Here is a 19,568-nt window from a genome sequence, read left to right as displayed (position 1 = left end):
CTTCTCCCAGAGGGTGGTGAATCTCTGGAATTCTCTGCCCACTGAGGTGGTGGAGGCTACCTCGCTGAATATGTTTAAAGCGTGGATGGATGGATTCCTGATCGGTAAGGGAATTAAGGGTTATGGGGATCAGGCGGGTAAGTGGTACTGATCCACGTCAGATCAGCCATGATCTTATTGAATGGCGGGGCAGGCTCGAGGGGCTAGATGGCCTACTCCTGCTCCTATTTCTTATGTTCTTATGATCACGGTTTCAAACTTGTGTTCCATATTTGATTTAGACTCGTATCATTTACTTCTGGTAGGAAACTTTACGTTAACTGTGTCCTTAACCCAAATTTAGATCACATCCTCAAATCTGTTCCAATATCAAAACCAATCTCAGCCAGTAGGTCTTTTTTGGATACATAGACTCATTGTTTTCTCTATACTCATCAGCAAGACGATACTTTTTCCCTCTCCTGTTCACCACATTCGTTTGACTATTTTTTCCTTAACAAGGATAATGTGGAGAGGTAACATAGGCCCCGGCTTGTGGAACCAGTAAAGTCTCAATCTGCTCTTTTAGGTTGGCCTCCCAGGTTGGCAACCTTGTCCCATCTACACTGCTTCTGTTGGTAATTCCACCTACAAGATGTATTCCTCTCTGCATGTCTATCCTATCACGTGAAGTCAATACCACCAGAAAAGTTAATTGTCCAGCATCAGCTTTTGACTCAGCAACTTCCATGAAGGAATCTCTTGCTGGACTTTGATTCTCTTTTTGTGGTCTCTGCACTGTAAATCTTTCTTTGCAAAGGAGGCAGAGAATTCATACAGTAAAGAAAAGGATAATGTTGAGACCCTTGGTGCATGTTTTGTGTACAAAAAACTAACCCTTTGAATTCATCTGACCTCGAGTTTGTTGTATGGTTATTAGAAAATTGGATTGCAAAAAAAACCCCAGAGGCTGGGAAATATGCCTTCACTCGAAGAGGGAAACAAATCTATACACCTTTCTGCTTATGGATAGGTGGTGACAGGAGAAATTAGTGCTGCTTAAATTAACCCCCATCCTATTCTTAACCGTTGTAATGAACTTCGCTTGGTTTGGGATGAATAGTAGAGTAATGCTCTGCTCATTAAAAGTGGAGGAGGACAGGACTGGGAAATGTTTCTTCTCAACAATTGAAATGTCCAAACCAAAAATACAAGCGTGATGCAATTTAAAAGAACACAAAAATTAACTGTGTAAATTATGCTACCCACAGAATACCAGTACAGGAGGCGGCCATTTGGCCCATTATGTCTGCACCAGGTCTCCAAATGAACAACACAAGAGTGCCATTCCCCTGTTTATTCCCTGTACGCCTGCATATTACTTGAATAGAAATCGTCTAATGCTCTCTTGAATGGCTTGACCGAACCCATCTCCCAACACATTTCCAGGCAGTGCATTCCAGACCCAAACCATTTGTTGTGTGAAAAGGTTTCTCCACACATCATGTTTGCTTCTTTTGCAAATCACTTTAATCTGTACCCTCTTGACCTTGATTGTTTTACAAGCAGGAACAGCTTCTCCCTATCTACTCTGTTCAGCCCCCGCATGATTTTGAACATCTCTATCAAATTTCCTTCTGGCCGTCTTCTCTCCAAGGAGAACAGTCCCAATCTCTCCAATTTATCCTCTTAACTGAAGTTTCTCATCACTGGAATCATTCTTCTAAACATCTTTTTCACTCTCTCCAATGTACTCCCATTCTTCCTATACTGTGACACTCAGAACTGTGCACAATATTCCAGCTGAGGTCTAACTAGTGTCTTTTACAGATTCAGCACAAGCAGCTCCTTGTACTCTTTGCCCCTATTAATGAAACACCAAATACTATATACTTTATTGACTGCCATCTCTACGCACATATACACTCTTCTCCTGCACCCCTTTAAGAATTTTATCCCTGATTTTATATTGTCTCTCCACTTTCTTCCTACCAAAATGCATCACTTCACATTTCTCCACATTGAACTTCATCTGCCCATTCCAACTTGTCTATGTCCTTTCGAAATTCTACACTGTTCTCTTCACAGTTTACAATTCTTCCAAGTTTTGTGTCATCTGCAAACTTTGAAATTGTCCCCTGCAAACCAAAATCTAGATCATTAATATATATCAGGAAAAGCAAAGATCCAAATACCTACCCCTGGGGAATATCACTACAAACATTCCTCCAGCCCGAAAAATATCGCTGTTTCCTATTGTTCATTCAGTTTTTATTCAAGTTGCTACTGTCCCTTTTATTCCATTAGCTATAACTTTTATAACAAGTTTGTTGTGTGGCACTAAATCCAATACCCCTGAAAATCCAGGAACACGCCAACCCATTCTGTTACCTCCTCAAAAAAAAAACTCCAGCAAGTTAAACACGATTTCCCCTTTAGAAACCCATGTTGGCTCTTCCTAATCAACCCAATTTTTCCATGTAAATACTAATTCTATCCGGAATAATTGTTTCTCAAAGCATGCTCATCACTGGTGTTAAACCGACTGGCCTGTAATTGATGCAGCTATCCTAACAACCTTTTTTGAAGGGAAATTCTCAAATTGGCGTCTTCACTGACTCTCGAGAAGATTGGAAGATAATGGCAGGTGCCCCTGCAATTTTCATTCCCACTTCCTTCAATATGCTTGGATGCATCTCATTTGGCTTTGGTGTCTTCTCAACTTTCAGTACAGTCTATTCAAGACTTCCTCCTTATCAATTTTGAACCCTTCTAGGGACAGTTTCCTCATCTGTCACCATGTCTTATGTAACATCATCCCATTAAGCTATCAAGTGAAACTTGCAAGTTCTGAAGAATTCTCTACATCAAGTAGAAACTAGATTGAGACCAAGTCACACCCATTAAAACTGCAGAAGTTAAGCAGGTTTATTTTAGGGAAGGCCATCAAAATGCTTTTCAAATAAGCCACAATTATATTTTAATCATATTGCACTAGATGGGGCCTTTTAAAATATAACTTAAACTGAGGTGCATAATTGGAATGGTATCTGAAAAAGGTTAATTTTGAAGAGCGAACCATAAACTTGTGTCTCAATATTGGGATCCGTAAGTTCTTAAAACATGACTCTTCCCTTTGGTCCAGAGAACATGTGCCCCCACAAAGTGGGGGTTTGGTGCTTCGAGAAAAACACAATGTAAACTTCACTCCCGTTAGTCTAGGTTGGCTTTGATTATGAATGAAACATCCAATCTTTGAGATATAGAGCACTGCAAAATTACCCAACTCTGAATAACGCCAATACGCTCATGCAAAATTAACCAGTCATCACAAATACTTAGACAACAATCATATTAAGCCATACAGGATTCCCATTCAGCATTTCTATCGAACTATATCTGAAAGGAAAAATGAAGGCAGATTTCAAGATACAATCTGCTAAAATAACTCTCAACACAGCGTGGTGAGCACTTTTATTTACAAATATGATTAAAAGCTTACTTTTGCCTTGACAGTCATGCTATTTTACCTGAAAAAAATTGGAGTGCATGCAATAGTAAAGCATCTTACTGGTTTGTTTTGTAAGAAAATACACAGCTTGTAGTTATGAGTAAGCAACATTTATGGTCGAGATGGAAAATTCTATTAGAAGATCCCACTGACAGCCAGATTTACCTCCATTTCCTGAACAAAAAATCATTAAAAAATTAATTTGAGGAACCATTAAAATACTTTATGAAAATAAGTAAAAGCTCTCCTGAATTCCATCTATACAATATATGTGATAGTGCCTTGACCCTATTGTGCTACTTGGGTCCCAGGATTCACATACAGTATGCACATCATCTGCCACAGCAGAAAATGGTTTTATATATATATATTTATATGTATATATATATATGATTAACACTAGGCCAGGATACCCTTGCCAGCATTTCTTTTTAAAACTCTATTTCCCAGAAGCACTTTGTATGATCGACATGTACATCAAATTCTTTTGTATCAAATTATTCAATCTTAATAAAATTTCCTGATGAATAAATACCAAAAGAAAGCTAGCAGCGAGTAAGATAAGGCTGCAGATATAACATTTGTCTTTCTGCACAGATTTACAAATTATTTGTAATGCATGATCATATAAGCGATGTACATCCTGCTTTCCAATTTCACAAAAAGTATGATTGCACATATATCAATACTGTGTCATTTTAAAAGATGACCAACAAATGGTCAGCGTTCTTGTTAACATTAACAATGGGGCCCTGATTATAAGGAAATTTAAGGACTGTACAGGCACTAGTCCAGAGGTGATGTCTGCCCTCAATAAGTGAGCCCATGATTAGAATACCTGGGCAAGATTATGGCAATGTTTTTCATCTATAGTCTTCCTTGGGATAGTCCAATGTAACCAGATTTCCAAACCCAAGACTGAGGCTTTCCATGTCAAAGCTTTCAATTTCTCGTCCTTGCCTTTCCAATAAATTTCGTATTCTTTCTGTGCGTTCCTTCTGAAGTGCAGCCAGTTCCTCTTCAATCTGGAAGGAAGAAATAAATGGAGAATTTTTTTAGAAATTTTCAAGCAAATTTTTCTGTGCTCCAATGTATGGGACCCACAGCATTTTCAGAATCCAAATTGAATCAACTTTTCCTCCCCAAGTCACCTTCCTCTTCCTATGGTGCTCCAGGAAACCATCTGGTATATTCATGCACGTAATCATTCACATGCAAATCCAATGAATGTTGGCAAGCTCCAGGGAAAAGTAAAATCACACCCAGGCCTGATCTTCTCAACTGACATCCATACACAACACCAGGTTAAAGTCCAACTGGTTTATTTGGCAGCACTAGCTTTCGGCGTCTCAGGCTCCTTCATCAGGTGAGTGGGAATTCTGTTCACAAACAGGGCATATATAGATACAAACTCAATTTACAAGATAATGGTTGGAATGCGAGTCTTTACAGCTAATCACGTCTTAAAGGTACAGACAATGTGAGTGGAGAGGTGGCCAAGCACAGGTTAAAGAGGTGTGTATTGTCTTCCAGCCAGGACAGTTAGAGAGATTTTGCAAGCTCAGGCAAGCCGTGGGGGTTACAGATAGTGTGACATGAACCCAAGATCCCGGTTGAGGCCGTCCTCATGTGCGTGGAACTTGGCTATCACGACTTGCCTGGGCTTGCAAAATCTCACTAACTGTCCTGGCTGGAGACAATACACATCTCTTTAACCTGTGCTTGGCCCTCCACTCACATTGTCTGTACCGTTAAGACTTGATTACATGTAAAGACTCGCATTCCAACCATTATCTTGTAAATTGAGTTTGTATCTATATATGCCCTGTTTGTGAACAGAATTCCCACTCACCTGATGAAGGAGCCTGAGACTCCGAAAGCTAGTGCTGCCAAATAAACCTGTTGGATTTTAACCTGGTGTGGTGAGACTTCTTACTGTGCTTACCCCAATCCAACACCGGCATCTCCACATCATGGCATCCATACATAAGACAGGATGTTCCTGGCTGCTGCGGCTCTGCTGTAATTTCACTACATAATTTGACAAAGTTGCCTTCCAGTGATGAATTGGGAACAATTCTAAGGAAGTTCCCAATCTTGCACTTCTAGAAAAAGGGGGTGCGTCACAGTAATCAAGAAGAAATATTTTATTGATACAATATTTCCCTGCTATTTCTCTGATGTATTTGCTAAACTTGTTGACTAATTATGATCATTTTCAATTAGGATTCAGCTGCTGTTGATGAGATCTTGAGTATAAATTAGCTAATCATATTAGCCCTGCACTTCAAAACGCATGAACAGTTGAGATATTGCAGAGACAGGTTCTTTACAAATACAAGTTTTATGTTCTTGCACGTGATCGACAAAAACAAATGACCATAGATCGCCATCAACCTAGCATACAAGATAACCCCATTTTGTCCAAGTCCCCAAAATCAAGATTTTGCATTTACTTGGTGTTGGAGTCAACCCCTTTTTCAGCCACGACATACTATGCCCACATTAGTAGTTGACCTCAGTTTTTCCACCCTACAGATGGACGATTTTGTTACTGGTACCTTATAATGGGGTACAAGGCAATACAGCAGTGTTGCAAAGATGCCTACACAGAGCAAACCCTGCAGGGCGAATGACAAAAATGGTGACAACCCACATCCATGGTTCACTTTTACATTCAGTGTATACATTGCTGTTTCTGGATGGATTGAGAGGCTACAAAGGTTTATATATATATGCTGACATCTATGATAATGATAATTGGAATGATAGAGAGAAGATTAGCATAGCCCCTGCGTAAGGATGACCTGCAAATTCGTGAAGCGTTCCATATTTTGGGGCGGCACGATAACACAGTGGTTAGCACTGCTGCTTCACAACTCCAAGGACCTGGGTTCGATTCCCGGCTTGGGTCACTGTCTGCGTGGAGTTTGCACATTCTCCTCGTGTCTGCGTGGGTTTCCTCCGGTTTCCTCCCACAGTCCAAAGATGTGTGGGTTAGGTTGATTGGCCATGCTAAAAAATTGCCCCTTAGTGTCCTGAGATGCGTAGGTTAAAGGGATTAGCGGGTAAATATGTAGGGATATGGGGTTAGGGCCTGGGTGAGATTGTGGTCGGTGCAGACTCGATGGGCCAAATGGCCTCTTTCTGCACTGTAGGTTTTCTATGATTCTATGAATACAAGCTACGACATTTCAGTCTAACATTGCATTAAGATTTACTAACCAGAATTTGCCTCAATACAATTTTGAAGTCAATTGACGCTATGCAATTTTTCAATTATGCTGCAAAACACGTCATCTTCCTGTAGTACACTTAACTCAGGAAAAATATTGTAGGAATTCAGTTACTTGTATGGTCCAAAAGATTCGCAAAAGAAAATATTGCATACTTTACAAGTTGCACTCAACAGCATCTAATCTCTAAATACAGATACTAGAGATTGACAATATTTAACAACATTTTTCTTTTGCTCAGTTTTAGCTTTAAAGGACAAGTTAAATTCAAAGTAAAGCTCCCAATCCCTTTCAATGTACTATTAATGTGGTTTGAACCTCAAAATGTGCATTTATTTCCAGTAGAAGTTCAAATGAAACAACTTTAGCTGATTTCACTTTATCCAACATGAGAGGATAGTAAGATATTGAAAATGAAATGTTCCAGTTTAAGACTTAATTATGTCACACCATCTATTGATGGATCAGAAATCAGTGACAGTTAATCAGTTGAGAGAGCATAATCTGGAGCCAAATGACACCTCCCTTTAGGATTGGAAGCACCTAGCATTTATCACCTTTACAAAAAAGCATGATTAAGCGTGTTAACTCATTTATCAAGAGATAAGGATCACAGAGGCGAAGCCATTCCCTAGACCTGTGCACCATGTCAATATTCCAACATGGCAAACAGCATCAAAAAGCATTGCATTCAAACCGCTGTGCTGTGTTTCTACCGATTGAGAACATTGATGATCTTAAAATGGAAATAGTTTTTTTTTACATTAAAATTATTGTAAGTTTTAAGGGGAAATTATCACATCACACTTAGCTTGCTACACTTACAAAAAAGTTGAGAACACACATGCACTACTATAGACAAGGAAATATGTAGTTTTGATTTGCACTGACCTTTTGTTCAAGGCGCGCTCTGCGCAGTGACACCAGTTGCTCCAATTTCTGAAGCTCTCGCTCATGCTGTGCTTCAGTCTGCATCTTAATTTTACTCTGATAGGCATTCAGTAGCTCCATTTCTTGCTGAAGCTGATGTTTCAGGGCTTGGCACTCTGCTTCCTGAGCTTCATCTAGTCGCAGCTAAATGTTTTAAAAATATTGTCAATACAATGCACTCATCTAAAAAGTTCTGGAATGTGATCAATTTGATCATTACCTCAGACAAAAGGATAGTGGATTAGATCTTCACGGGTGCAATTTAAACACTTCTTTATGAAGGTAGACTGCATGAAATAACTAAAAGTTCATCAAATTAACTTGGGTTATGGCTGAGGAAGCCAAAACGGGAGTACAGGTACAAAAATAAATGTCCCCCATTTAATTGCCATTAAGCAAACATTACATAAAAGTTAACTTTTGTTTGGAAAAGGAGCAATGGCAGGTGCCCCTCAATAATCAGACTGATCGCTGGTATACTTTGCAGCAGCTTACTGTTCTCATCTATATGAAAACATTCTCCAACACACTGTCTCTTTATATACACTAGTACAATAAGAATCATGTTTTATGTAATTTCACGAATGTGAATGGTTCATTATTAAATATTTAATCAAACAAAATGTTACTTCCTAAGTGCAATAGTCAGAGCAATTCAAAATAAATCCTAATGGTTGTTAGAATATGAGCAGAGGACATATATTCCAAAATATCTAGTTATTTTAAAAGAGAAGGTTTATTAATTCCAAGAGTGAAATTAGAAAACACCTCCAAACATAAATGGTTGTTAGAAGTTTGGAAAACTCCTCCACAAATGGCAATTGATGCTAAATCAATTATAAATTTTAAATCAGAAATTGATTTTTGTTAACCCAAAGTAATAAGGGATAATGGGCAACGGTGGAGTTAGGTCGCATGATCTCATTGAATGGTAGAACAGGATTGATAGGCTAAATAGTTTACCTCTGTCCCTATTACATTAAATTACATTCAATTTACAAAAAATTCTTAACAGCAAACTCATACAGGACTAACAATGTTTTTACAAAGATCATATCCAAATTCATAAGATTCTAGATCCCAGTAATTTTGTAGCAGTCCTGTAAAATCTTATAAACCAAGTGGAAGTATATTTGTGATAGACATTTTTCCATGCTTTTTGGAAGAATTTCAAGTCTGCGCTTAGAACTTAAGGGATCAATGGCAGTCATATGAATCTATAAGTATACTAAATCAAAATGTAAGCAAATGAAAGTGAAATACTGTGAATGCTGGAAATCCGAAATAAAAACAGAACATGCTCAAAAAACTCAGCAGGTCTGGCAACAGCTATGGACAGAAAAACAGAGTTAACATTTTGAGTCCATAGGACTTCCTCAGAGCTAGAGAGGGAGAAATGTGATGGATTTTATAGTGTTGAAGAGGAGGGTGGAGCAAAATATGTGGTCAAGGATAGGTGGAAGCAGGGGAGATTGGACAAGATGTTTTGGGCAAAAGACAAAGGAAGTGTTAATGATAGTGTTAAGGACACTAGTAGGACATAAACACTTTTAAAGGTTTCACAGTTTCAACAGGGCCAACTCAATGGCATAGAGTGAAGGCACCAAGTGACATAGAGGTGCATAAACCTAGAGGTGCTCCTCTGAAATTATCATTTAGGACAGAAATGACCTGACTGCTACTACTACTGAGTCAAGGCTAACACCATGATACAAAAAGGGATTGTAGGGTCAAAATCCCCTCGAACTAGACTTCATGAAATATTAAAACCCACGCACACAAGTATTGCAAATAAAAAGGCCAAACCTCTCTCAAAATGAAAATGCATAAAGGTATGCCATACTGTATGGGGTTAATTTCAAAAATTCCAACATCAAAGCAGAACTGATACTCTGAAAGGATATTGGAACATTATGACGACAGCGGCACAAGATTGCTGCCATCAGACAACTCAATTAAGAAACTAAGGAGGCCATTGTTACAAATGGCCCCAGATAACAGTAAGCAAACAAACAGCATTCACAATGGTGAAAAGGGGGAGGAACTTTTACATGCCGAGCAGTTTGGGAGATACCTCACTTTAATGCAGGCCATTGTGTTCCAATTATGGAAATAACATCAGCTCTGAATGGGTTTGTCTAAACCAAAGCATGCAACAGTCCAGATTAAAAGGTGCAAAGCACTGACCATCTGGCAGAATGACATCAGGAAATATATTCACCATTCAGCAGGTGGCCTTCAAGAAACGTGTTTATGGTATTTTGATAAGAACCATCATAAAAAGACAAGGTCAAATTGCGGGGGAGTTTAAATCGGTTTAACCGACTAAGTGTTTCCATAACCAGAACAATGGCCGCATTAAAGTGAGGAATCTCCCACTCATCAGCCATTCACCCCCTTTATCCTCTCTGTGCACAGCTATTAGCAGTCTTTTCCCCTAGTTTCTATTGCTATGACTCATATTTCATTCCCTCACCCTGCAGTATAACTATCTCCCACTTTTTATGCCTTTTAGCTTTGACAAAGGGTCATCTGGACTCAAAACATCAGCTCTTTTCTCTCCTTACAGATGCTGCCAGACCTGCTGAGATTTTCTAGAGTTCTCTCTTTTGGATTGAGGATTGAACATTTAATGTCCTTCATATGATAGCCTTCATAACTAATTAAAAACGTGCAATAAATCCAACTAAAAGCCTGTAAGCCTAACATCTGTGATGGGTAAGTTACTAGAGGGAATTCTGAGGGATAAAATAGACAGGCATTTGTAAAGACAGGGTTTGTTCATGGGAGATCATGCCGTACAAATTTGTTAGAGTTCTTTGAAGTGACCAGGAAGGTTGATGAAGTGACCAGAATTGGCTTGATGGTAGGAAGTAATGGTGGAAGGATGCCTGTTGGACTGGAGGCCTGTGACGAGTGGTGTGCCTCAGTGGTCAGTGCTGGACCCATTGCTGTTTGTTATCTATATCAACAATTTGGATGAGAATGTACAAGGCATGATGACACTAAAATAGATGGTATTGTAGACAGTGAAGGTTATCAAAAATTGCAGCAGGATCTTGATCAGCTGGAAAAGTGGATCGAGAAATGGCAAATGGAGTTCAATACAGATAAGTGCGGGATGTTGCATTTTGGAAAGTCAAATCAAGGTAGGACTTTCACAGTGAATGGTAGGGAGTATCGTGGAACAGAGGGACCTTGGAATTCAGGACACGGTTCTCTAAAAGTGGAGTCACAGGTAGATAGGGCAGTGAAGGTGGCTTTTGGCATGCTGGTCTTCCTCAGTTAGGGCATTGAGTATAGAAGTTGGGAAGTTATGTTGCAGTTGTACAGGACGTTGGTGAGACTGCACCTGGTGTATTGTGTTCAATTTTGGTTGCCTTGCTATAGGAAAGATGATATTAAACTGGAGAGTTCAGTAGAGATTTACAAGAATGTTGCCAGGACTCAAGGGACTGATTTATAGGGAGAGATTGGACAGGCTGGGGCTTTTTTCTTTGGAGTGTAGGAAACTGAGGGGTGATCTAATAGAGATGTATAAGATTATGAGAGGCATGGATAGGGTGAACGCACTCAGTCTTTTTCCCAAGCTTGGGGAGTCAAGAACTAGAGGGCATAGGTTTAAGAGGGGAAAGAATTAATGGGCCCTGAGGAGCAACCTTTTCTTTTACACAGAGGGTGGTAGATATGTGGAATGAGTTGCCGGAGGAAGTGGTTGAGGCAGGAACTTTGACAACATTTAAAAGGCATTTGGACGGATGCATAGAAAGGCAAGGTTTAGAGGGATATGGGCCAAATGCAGGCAAATAGGGTTAGCTTAGATGGGCTATTTGGTCGCATGGACCAATTTGGGCCGTAGGGCCTGTCTCCATGCTATAGATTCTATGATTCTACGAAACAGCACAGATTAAGGACAAAGATCATAGACAATTATCCGTTAAGATACAGAGCTGTTTTTTCTTAGATATCAAGGGCTTTTAAAATAGATTACATACCGCCTGTGAGGCCATCATCTCATTGATACTTTGTTCATACTGTTCAGCCAGGATGGCCAGTTTCCTTGTCTGTTCCTCTTTAAGTGCTTTTAGAACCATCTTGTGGTCACTTTTTGGAGTTACCTCCAGCTGGTGGTTCCTCAGTGCTTTGTACTGTTTTGTTTGGACTTTACACGTGTCTTGGAATTGCTTCTTTATCTGTAGCTCCATAGCCTGCACAGAAGCATAAAGCAAGATCAATGTCACGGTCTCTAGGAACCTGTACATTGGCTCTTTGTTTTGAAGGAATACCTAGGTTACATAATTACAATATACTTAAATAAAAGCTGATATTACAGGCAGACAACTACATTTTAAAAAAAAGTTTGAAATACCAAATGATCAAAAGATTCATATCTAATCAGGAGAACTTAACAATGGTAATAGATCATTAAACCTCTAAGGCCACATCAGAGAAAATAATATGCAGTTAAAAATTATATAAAATGAATGAATAAAGCATTTGTCACAAGATATATGAATTAATGGCACAAAGAGTAATAGGTTTGATCGAGTAGCCATTTATGAGACATGGCTGAGGGGTAACTAAAGTTGACAACTCATTATCCCAGTGAACTTTATGTTTTAGAAGAGGGGAAATGGAAATTGGGGTAGCTCTGAGAATAAATGATGAGATAATGCCAGTAGTGAGAAAGGATCCAAGCCCAGAAAATCAGATCTACAGTCAGAGTGGGTGGAGCTAAGAAATAACAAAAGGTGTAGCAATGTTGGTGGGATGTATTTTTATCCACCTCCCAACAATGATCTTGATGTTGGGACTGACTAATCTAACCAGGAAATTAGAGGAGCATGAAACAAGGATAATATTATTGGGGGGCGCTTTAATCTTCATACAAGATTGACCAAACCAAATTGTAAAAGTAACTTGGAGGACAAGTTCATGGAACACAGTTGTGACAGTTTTCTGGAACCAACTGGAGAACAGGTTATTTCAGACATGGTATTGTGCGATGAGACAGGGTTAATTAAAAGCCTTATGGTAAAGGATCCTCTGAGGAAGATTGATCATATCACGTTGATCTCATATTAAGACCGAGAACAATATAGTTAAGTCTAAAACTAGGGTTTTAAATTTAAACAGTCAATCATGAATAAGAGAGGTCAATTGAACAAGTTAAATTTGGAAATTAGATTAAAATGACATTAGATTAGCAATGGAAAATATTTTTAAAAGATTCTCAATGAACATATATTCCCTTGGTTGTACCACTGGAAAAGTGATACAACCATGGCTAACTGGAGAAATTAATGATAGGATTAGACTGGGATGATTAAAAAAAAGATGCCAAAGAAATAGAGAGGGACAAAAAAAAGTGTAATCTGGCAAGAAATATGAACTTGATTGAATGGACTTTTACAAGTATATTAAAAAAATAGATTGGTGGGTTCTTTAAAGGTAGAGACAGAATAAATTATAATGGGAACGAAGAAATGGAAGACATATTAAAACAATTATTTTGTTCGCCTTCAGAACATATTGGAAAATGTGGAAAATTTTTAATTATTGTAAAGAAAAGTACTAGAGAGGGGAATGTAACAAATCCGATGGGCTAGATCCTCAGGTTTTCAAAAAGGTGACTGCATGACAGTGTCTGCATTGTTTCTAATCTTCTAGAATTCCATGGATCCTAAAATGGTCCCCACCGTTTGAGGAGCAGTAATTGTAACCCCAACGTTCAAGAAAGAAGGGAGCAGGAAAATGGAATCTGTTCACCTGACAACAGTAGTAGGGAAAATACTAGAAAACATTATTAAGGAATTAGTAATGGGACACTTGGAAAATCACAATTATTAGATAGAGTCACAGTTTTATAAAAGGGAAATAATCTTAGCCAATTCTATTATTTCTGAAGGTGTACCCAGCAAGATAGAGTAACAACCAGTGGAGATAGTTTACTTGGATTTTCAGAAAGCATTTGACAAGGTACCCACATGATAAAAACATTTATGCTTCATTGGATTGTGTGTAATATATTAACATACACTGAAATTGATTAATAGCCAGGAAAGAAAATAGGAATAAACAAGTAATTTTCAACTTAGCCTGGCTCTAACTAGTGCAAGAATCAATTTTATGACCTCAGCTATTTACAATCTCTATCAATGACTTAGTTGAGGGGATTGGGTGTAGCATATCCAAGTTGGTTGATGATATAATGTTAGGTGACTAATTTGGCTGTGAGGAGGATGCAAGGAGGCTGCAAAAGGATTTAGTCTAGAGTGCCCAAGAAAATGGCATATGGAATATAATGTAGAAAATGTGAAATGAATGCTAAAGAAAAATAGAAGAGAATGGTGAGACACTGAAAAATGTTGGTATTGAGGAATCTGGGTGTTCTTTTACAGGAAACAAAGTTAACATGCAGGTACAGCAAGCAACCAGAAAAGTGAAATGTTAATCTCTGATCCCTTTGTTATAAAGTTAAGATGGGGGGGGAGACGCGTACACTTCCTTTTTTTCAGGCACAGAGGTGACAATTCCTCATTATCCTGTACTCAATCCTGTTGAAACAGCCAGGCAAACTTAGTACTGCTCAATTTCCGTAATATCAGTCTGCAGTGTAGAAGATGCTGCTGGATGGCTGCATGCTCAGCAGGGGGCCAAGTAACTTGAATGGCTAGCCTGTGCTTTAGTTAGCTTGCACATCTTAAAGAGAGTCTGCTCTTCAAAGGGAATGAACTCATTATACAGGAGCTGCTGCTAGTTGACTGACTGTGGAGGAAATGGCTATGAGCAACAAAAAAAGAGCAGCCAGTGGAGAAGGGTATTCTCGGTTTTCCAACCAGTAGAGAAGGGTATTCTAGGTTTTCCAACCAGTAGAGAAGGGTATTCTAGGTTTTCCAACCAGTGGAGAAGGGTATTCTAGGTTTTCCAACCAGTAGAGAAGGGTATTCTAGGTTTTCCAACCAGTAGAGAAGGGTATTCTAGGTTTTCCAACCAGTAGAGAAGGGTATTCTAGGTTTTCCAACCAGTAGAGAAGGGTATTCTAGGTTTTCCAACCAGTAGAGAAGGGTATTCTAGGTTTTCCAACCAGTAGAGAAGGGTATTCTAGGTTTTCCAACCAGTAGAGAAGGGTATTCTAGGTTTTCCAACCAGTAGAGAAGGGTATTCTAGGTTTTCCAACCAGTAGAGAAGGGTATTCTAGGTTTTCCAACCAGTAGAGAAGGGTATTCTAGGTTTTCCAACCAGTAGAGAAGGGTATTCTAGGTTTTCCAACATGGCAGTGGAGGCATTAGTACAGGTGGTGAAGAGGAGGAGAGAAGCAATGCTTCTACAGGGGTCCAAATGGTTCTCAAGAATTCCCTTCTCAGGGTGTGTGAGACCAGGAGGTCAATTCTGACTCTGGTCCCAAGGAACTGCCAGCAATGCTGCACTAACTACACAGGTGGTCAAGGTCAATTAATTTGTCTCTAAAGGACATCTCCAACCCACTGTAAACTACAACTTCATCACTCGCCCATCAGAAATTAGGACCTGGGCCCAAAATTCAGATACTCGGCTCACCCTCACACACCTTTCCATGCTACCAGTCTTGCATTCAAGTCTAGCTCTTTTCACATACCTCTAGCTATTCACCAGGGTGGTTTTAAAAGATGGAAAAATGTGCAAAACCTGATGCCTCATCCTGGATTTTAAAAGGGAATGCATTGGTCTTAATCTTCCAGAATTGCCTAGATTCTAAAATGGGCCTCTGAATTGAATACAACTGTTTAAGAAAGAAGGGAGAAAACATGGAACAATAGACCAATTAGCCAGGCATCAATAGTTAGAAAAACATCTGTACCTATTAAGGACGTGATAATAGGGCAGTTGGAAAATCAGAATACGATCAGAACTAAAATAATTTTGGGAGGGGGAAATCTATTAGAGATTATTGAGATTGTAACTAGCAGGGTATCTAAGACAGAATCAATGAATGTGTATATTTGGATTTTCAGAAGATATTTAATTGTGCCAAGATTTTTATACAAGATTAGAGCTTATGGGACTTGGGACAATATAAACATTTATTGAGGATGGTTAATCAACAGAAAACAGAGTTTTAGGGTGGCAGGATTTTTTCAGTTACAGGATATGGGTGTCATTGACTAGGCCAGCATTTATTGCCCATGCTATATTGCCAATTACCCTGGATAAGAATGGAAATAGTGCAGTGCAACAAGTATCATTGGGTCTCAGCCATTTGCTAGTTATAATCAATAACTTAGACGAGGGGCCAGAGTGCAATGTATACACATTTGCTGACAACACAAAGCCAATTAGGAGTAAGCTGTGATGAGGATGTGAAGTGGCTACATCGGTATATAGACTGGTTATGTGACTAGACAACAAGGTAGCAGATGGAGTATAATGAGGGGAAGTGGGAGAGTTGCCATTTTTGTAGGAAGAATGGGAAGGCTTTTTTTTTTAAAAAGCTAGAAACTTGTAAATGTTAGGATGTTAGTGTTCTTGTACATGAATCGAAAAGTTCACGTGCTGATGCAAAAGTAGTTCAGAAGGTATATTAACCTTCAATGCAAAGGGTTCAAGTATAAGATACGGAAGAATTCTGCAATTAAATAGGGCTTTGGGTAAGACCATACTTGGAGCACTGTGTACTTACTACTTGTGGTCTCCTCACCCAAGGAAGGCTATACTGGCCTTTTTGCAGGCTGCAACAAAGGTTCACTAGATTGATTCCTGGGCTGAGAGAGTTCTCCGTGATTAGTATATTTCAGAGGGTCCAAATATACTAATCAAGGAGAGCTTCACCATCAACTTTATTTGTAATATCTTCAAAAAAACTCATGACTTTGATATTGATCAGTAATATGGTTCTGGTTTCAGTGTCATCTAACAAATGCAATGAGATTCAGTTTGTGGGGCCAGTTGACAGAGCTGATCTCTGCAAAGATTCCAGTGCATACAACAAGTTTCAAAGTTTGTACTTGAGACAGTCCAAATTTGAAAGATAAACCAAAGCTTCAGGTTTCTGGGAAAAAGGGTTTCGGTGACTTTAGGTTACTGGAAACACAGACTATGATCTCAGGTTAAGGAAACAGAAGCTGATTTCAGAAGCAGAGGAGCATAGACAGGTTGAGGAGAGGGTGCTTGCCCTCTTTTTAGGTCAAACCAAATAAACAAACTCAAATTAAGTCAGGACAAAGTAAAAGGGGCAGCTCCCCAAAAAGGAGGGGAAACAGCCCGAACAGAAATCAAAGTACAAAGGAAACTTAAAAACATCAAATTAAAATGTGATTATTAGGGTCGATAACGCACCCCAACCCCTGCGGTGCTTTTTTTGAGACAGCTGAAAAGACAGAAACCTGAAGGCTGGAGTTAGCAATGGGGATAAGAAAAGTAACGTTGCCCTTTCATTATCCTGAAGGGGCCAATTAACCAGAGCTAGCCAATTTGATGAAAACCATGCCCATGGGACTCAGGTTATAGAATTATAGAATTTAGAAGGTTGGTTAGGAGCGACTGCTGGAGGAGAAACAAGTAGTTAAAACTGTCATGGGGGTAGGAATTGTAACTTTACTAGAGGAAGACAGAGTTTTGGAAGACTTTGTTTGCACATGGGCGAAACAAGACTGCCACTAAATTCATGAGATCTATCTTTGTTGCATCAGCAATTTAAAATGTAATTTATAGTTTCGATTGAATACAATTTTACTGTTCAATTAATGTTGATTTTGATTTGATTGTTAAAGTGAGTGAAATCTTGTCTGCTGGGTTTTTTTTACACTGGGGTCATTTTGCTCCCCCTCTGGAGAAAGGCACCACGAATAAAGCATTTTCACAAAGGATCCATTTCAACTGAAACTTGAAACTAAATTACAATTTTATCCTCAATGGCACAGTTTAATGCCCTGCAGTGCTCACTGGTTGCACAAGGACCTCAAATGCACTGATTGGCATCATGGGATCCCTCTATGGGGTCACCAGTGCATGCAGACAAGCAGTTGGAGATTCCAGGTAGTTATAACTGTCTTCTCCTGGTTTCAGAAGGGCATGTGGCACGGGTATCTATAAAAGTGACTCTTAAGGCTTTAAAGGCCACTGCTCTATGCAGCAATGTACACCTCATGTCACCAATGAGAGCCCACCATTGGAAGCTCCGTCCATACTGGACAGCAAACTGTATGCCAAAGTAGTTCAGTTGGTTTGTTCAGCATTTCCCTCTCAAAACAATCCAGACTGCTTCTCATTAGGTTGTCACATTGATACTTCCCAATCCTACTACTCCCTAGAATGGGGTACAACATTTTTAATGTCATTCGTGTTTTGTTTCATGGGTTTGCAAACACCTAGGTCAGATTGGTATCCTTTTTAAATACACATATTATGCTTGTGTGTCCAGGTCTGCAAAGTCTCACTGGTGTTCAATGATTTTTCATAATGGTAGGAAGCATCTCACTTACTTTCCTCCATCCTCTCTTTTTGGATTTTAGGATATGAATTATGAACCGAAAAACTGTTTTAAAATCCCTATCTTTTCAGTATCTCGCTGCTGCATATTTTCAAAATCCTCAAGGTTATCTGATATAAAATTTATATCAAACCATACACAATTCCATGATTTTTTCACGGCCAATTTGTGTTAGTTTAAAACTGAGCACATTATCACTGATCCTGCATAAATGTGATCTTCACAAGAAAGCTATTTGCACAATTATCCTTTCTAACTATTTTTCACCCTCGTATGAGCACTGGCATGCCCAACTCCATAAATGAGTTTGTAAACTATTTTTGTTGCCGACTGTAAAGAGGGAGTTTAGAATAAGTTGGGACTAAAAGACAGAGTGAATACAGTATGGAGAAGTCCCAAAGTGCCTGGAATATATTTTATAAAGGTACTGTTTGCATAGCAACACATATAACCATGTTAAAAGAATTTAAACATGTACTTTTGAAAACATTATATTCTGTATTAAAAGCATACACTTGGCCAATGGTACAATGCTCTAAGGCATGACGGGATGGAGTCAAGTAAAAAGAACCACATTCCTCAGAACAGAACAATGCAGCTACTGAGTGAGGGGAAAAGCAACTCTTATCAGTATGGACAGTGCTTGAGATCCCAGACTGTTAATGAATAGAACGTACATTCCACCCGATAAGAAAGTATCAGGTGCCTGTGAGAAAGACTTCCAAAGTCCACAAACTCACGTAGTCACATGCTGTCAGAGGATAAATGTAATTGGCCAAGGTAAATAATCCATACTAATAATGATTGGCTCATGCCCGGCTGGGGTGAGCAGAAGGGTGGGCAAATGACTTCTGAAAATTGTATAATTGTAATACTGAGAGTAATGCAATTTCATTGAGATTTGGAACTACCCAAATCTCTCTCCTTCGTACATTGACCAGGCCTGGAAAATAAAGAAATGTCTTTAATCAGAATACTATGTCCACGAGTCTGTGTACTAGCTGAGCTGTAATTAAGTGAAAGCCAGCTTAATACTTAGCCTCTGAAAAAAGCTCCAACACCTACATGGTCATATTCTAGTCACACAAAACTTTTCCCTGGAAAGCATAGACGAGTGCAGAACCACTGATTCCATCAGTCGAAATAAGACTTTTGGATATCTCATTACTTGTATAGTATAAAAAGTTCATCTTATACCTTTAGGCTCTTTGGCTGTTGTCTGAGTTCCAGGACATGTTTTCTGTGTAGTTCCCGCTCTCGGCGGGTATTATATTCTGTTTGATTCTCCAGCTCAGTCTGATGCTGTAAGCGGATTAGATCAATCCTAAGTTTTTGCAACATGTTAAGTTGTCGAAATTCAAGTTCTTGCGTGGACTCATCATGACGAATTAACATGGCATGCTCCATCTCCTTTTGAGTTTGCTTCTTATTCACTTCCTATTAG

The 19,568-nt window shown here is 39.1% G+C and overlaps 1 protein-coding gene and 1 non-coding gene across 7 annotated transcripts in view; one reads left to right on the top strand and one right to left on the bottom strand.

Annotated features, from left to right (window-relative positions):
- Positions 1-4,210: 4,210 nt before the first annotated feature.
- Positions 4,211-19,568, bottom strand: part of taok3a (TAO kinase 3a) — a 143,981-nt gene continuing 128,623 nt past the window's right edge. For all 6 annotated transcript variants that reach the window (XM_078226985.1, XM_078226988.1, XM_078226989.1 and 3 more), the window contains 4 exons: positions 19,322-19,561; positions 11,652-11,864; positions 7,618-7,800; positions 4,211-4,515 (listed from right to left, as the gene is read on the bottom strand). In XM_078226985.1, the coding sequence (XP_078083111.1) occupies positions 4,354-4,515; positions 7,618-7,800; positions 11,652-11,864; positions 19,322-19,561 (798 nt within the window). In that variant the 3' untranslated portion in view covers positions 4,211-4,353. The remainder of the gene's footprint in view (positions 4,516-7,617; positions 7,801-11,651; positions 11,865-19,321; positions 19,562-19,568) is intronic.
- LOC144503210 (U6 spliceosomal RNA) lies at positions 6,222-6,327 on the top strand. The gene has a single exon (XR_013499441.1). It is a non-coding gene; the product is annotated as a U6 spliceosomal RNA (small nuclear RNA).

Source organism: Mustelus asterias, chromosome 13, assembly GCF_964213995.1.
Source record: "Mustelus asterias chromosome 13, sMusAst1.hap1.1, whole genome shotgun sequence".
Classification (NCBI taxonomy): Eukaryota; Metazoa; Chordata; class Chondrichthyes; order Carcharhiniformes; family Triakidae; genus Mustelus; species Mustelus asterias.
Note: the sequence above shows the minus strand (reverse complement) of the source record. Positions and strands in the feature narration are given on the sequence as shown.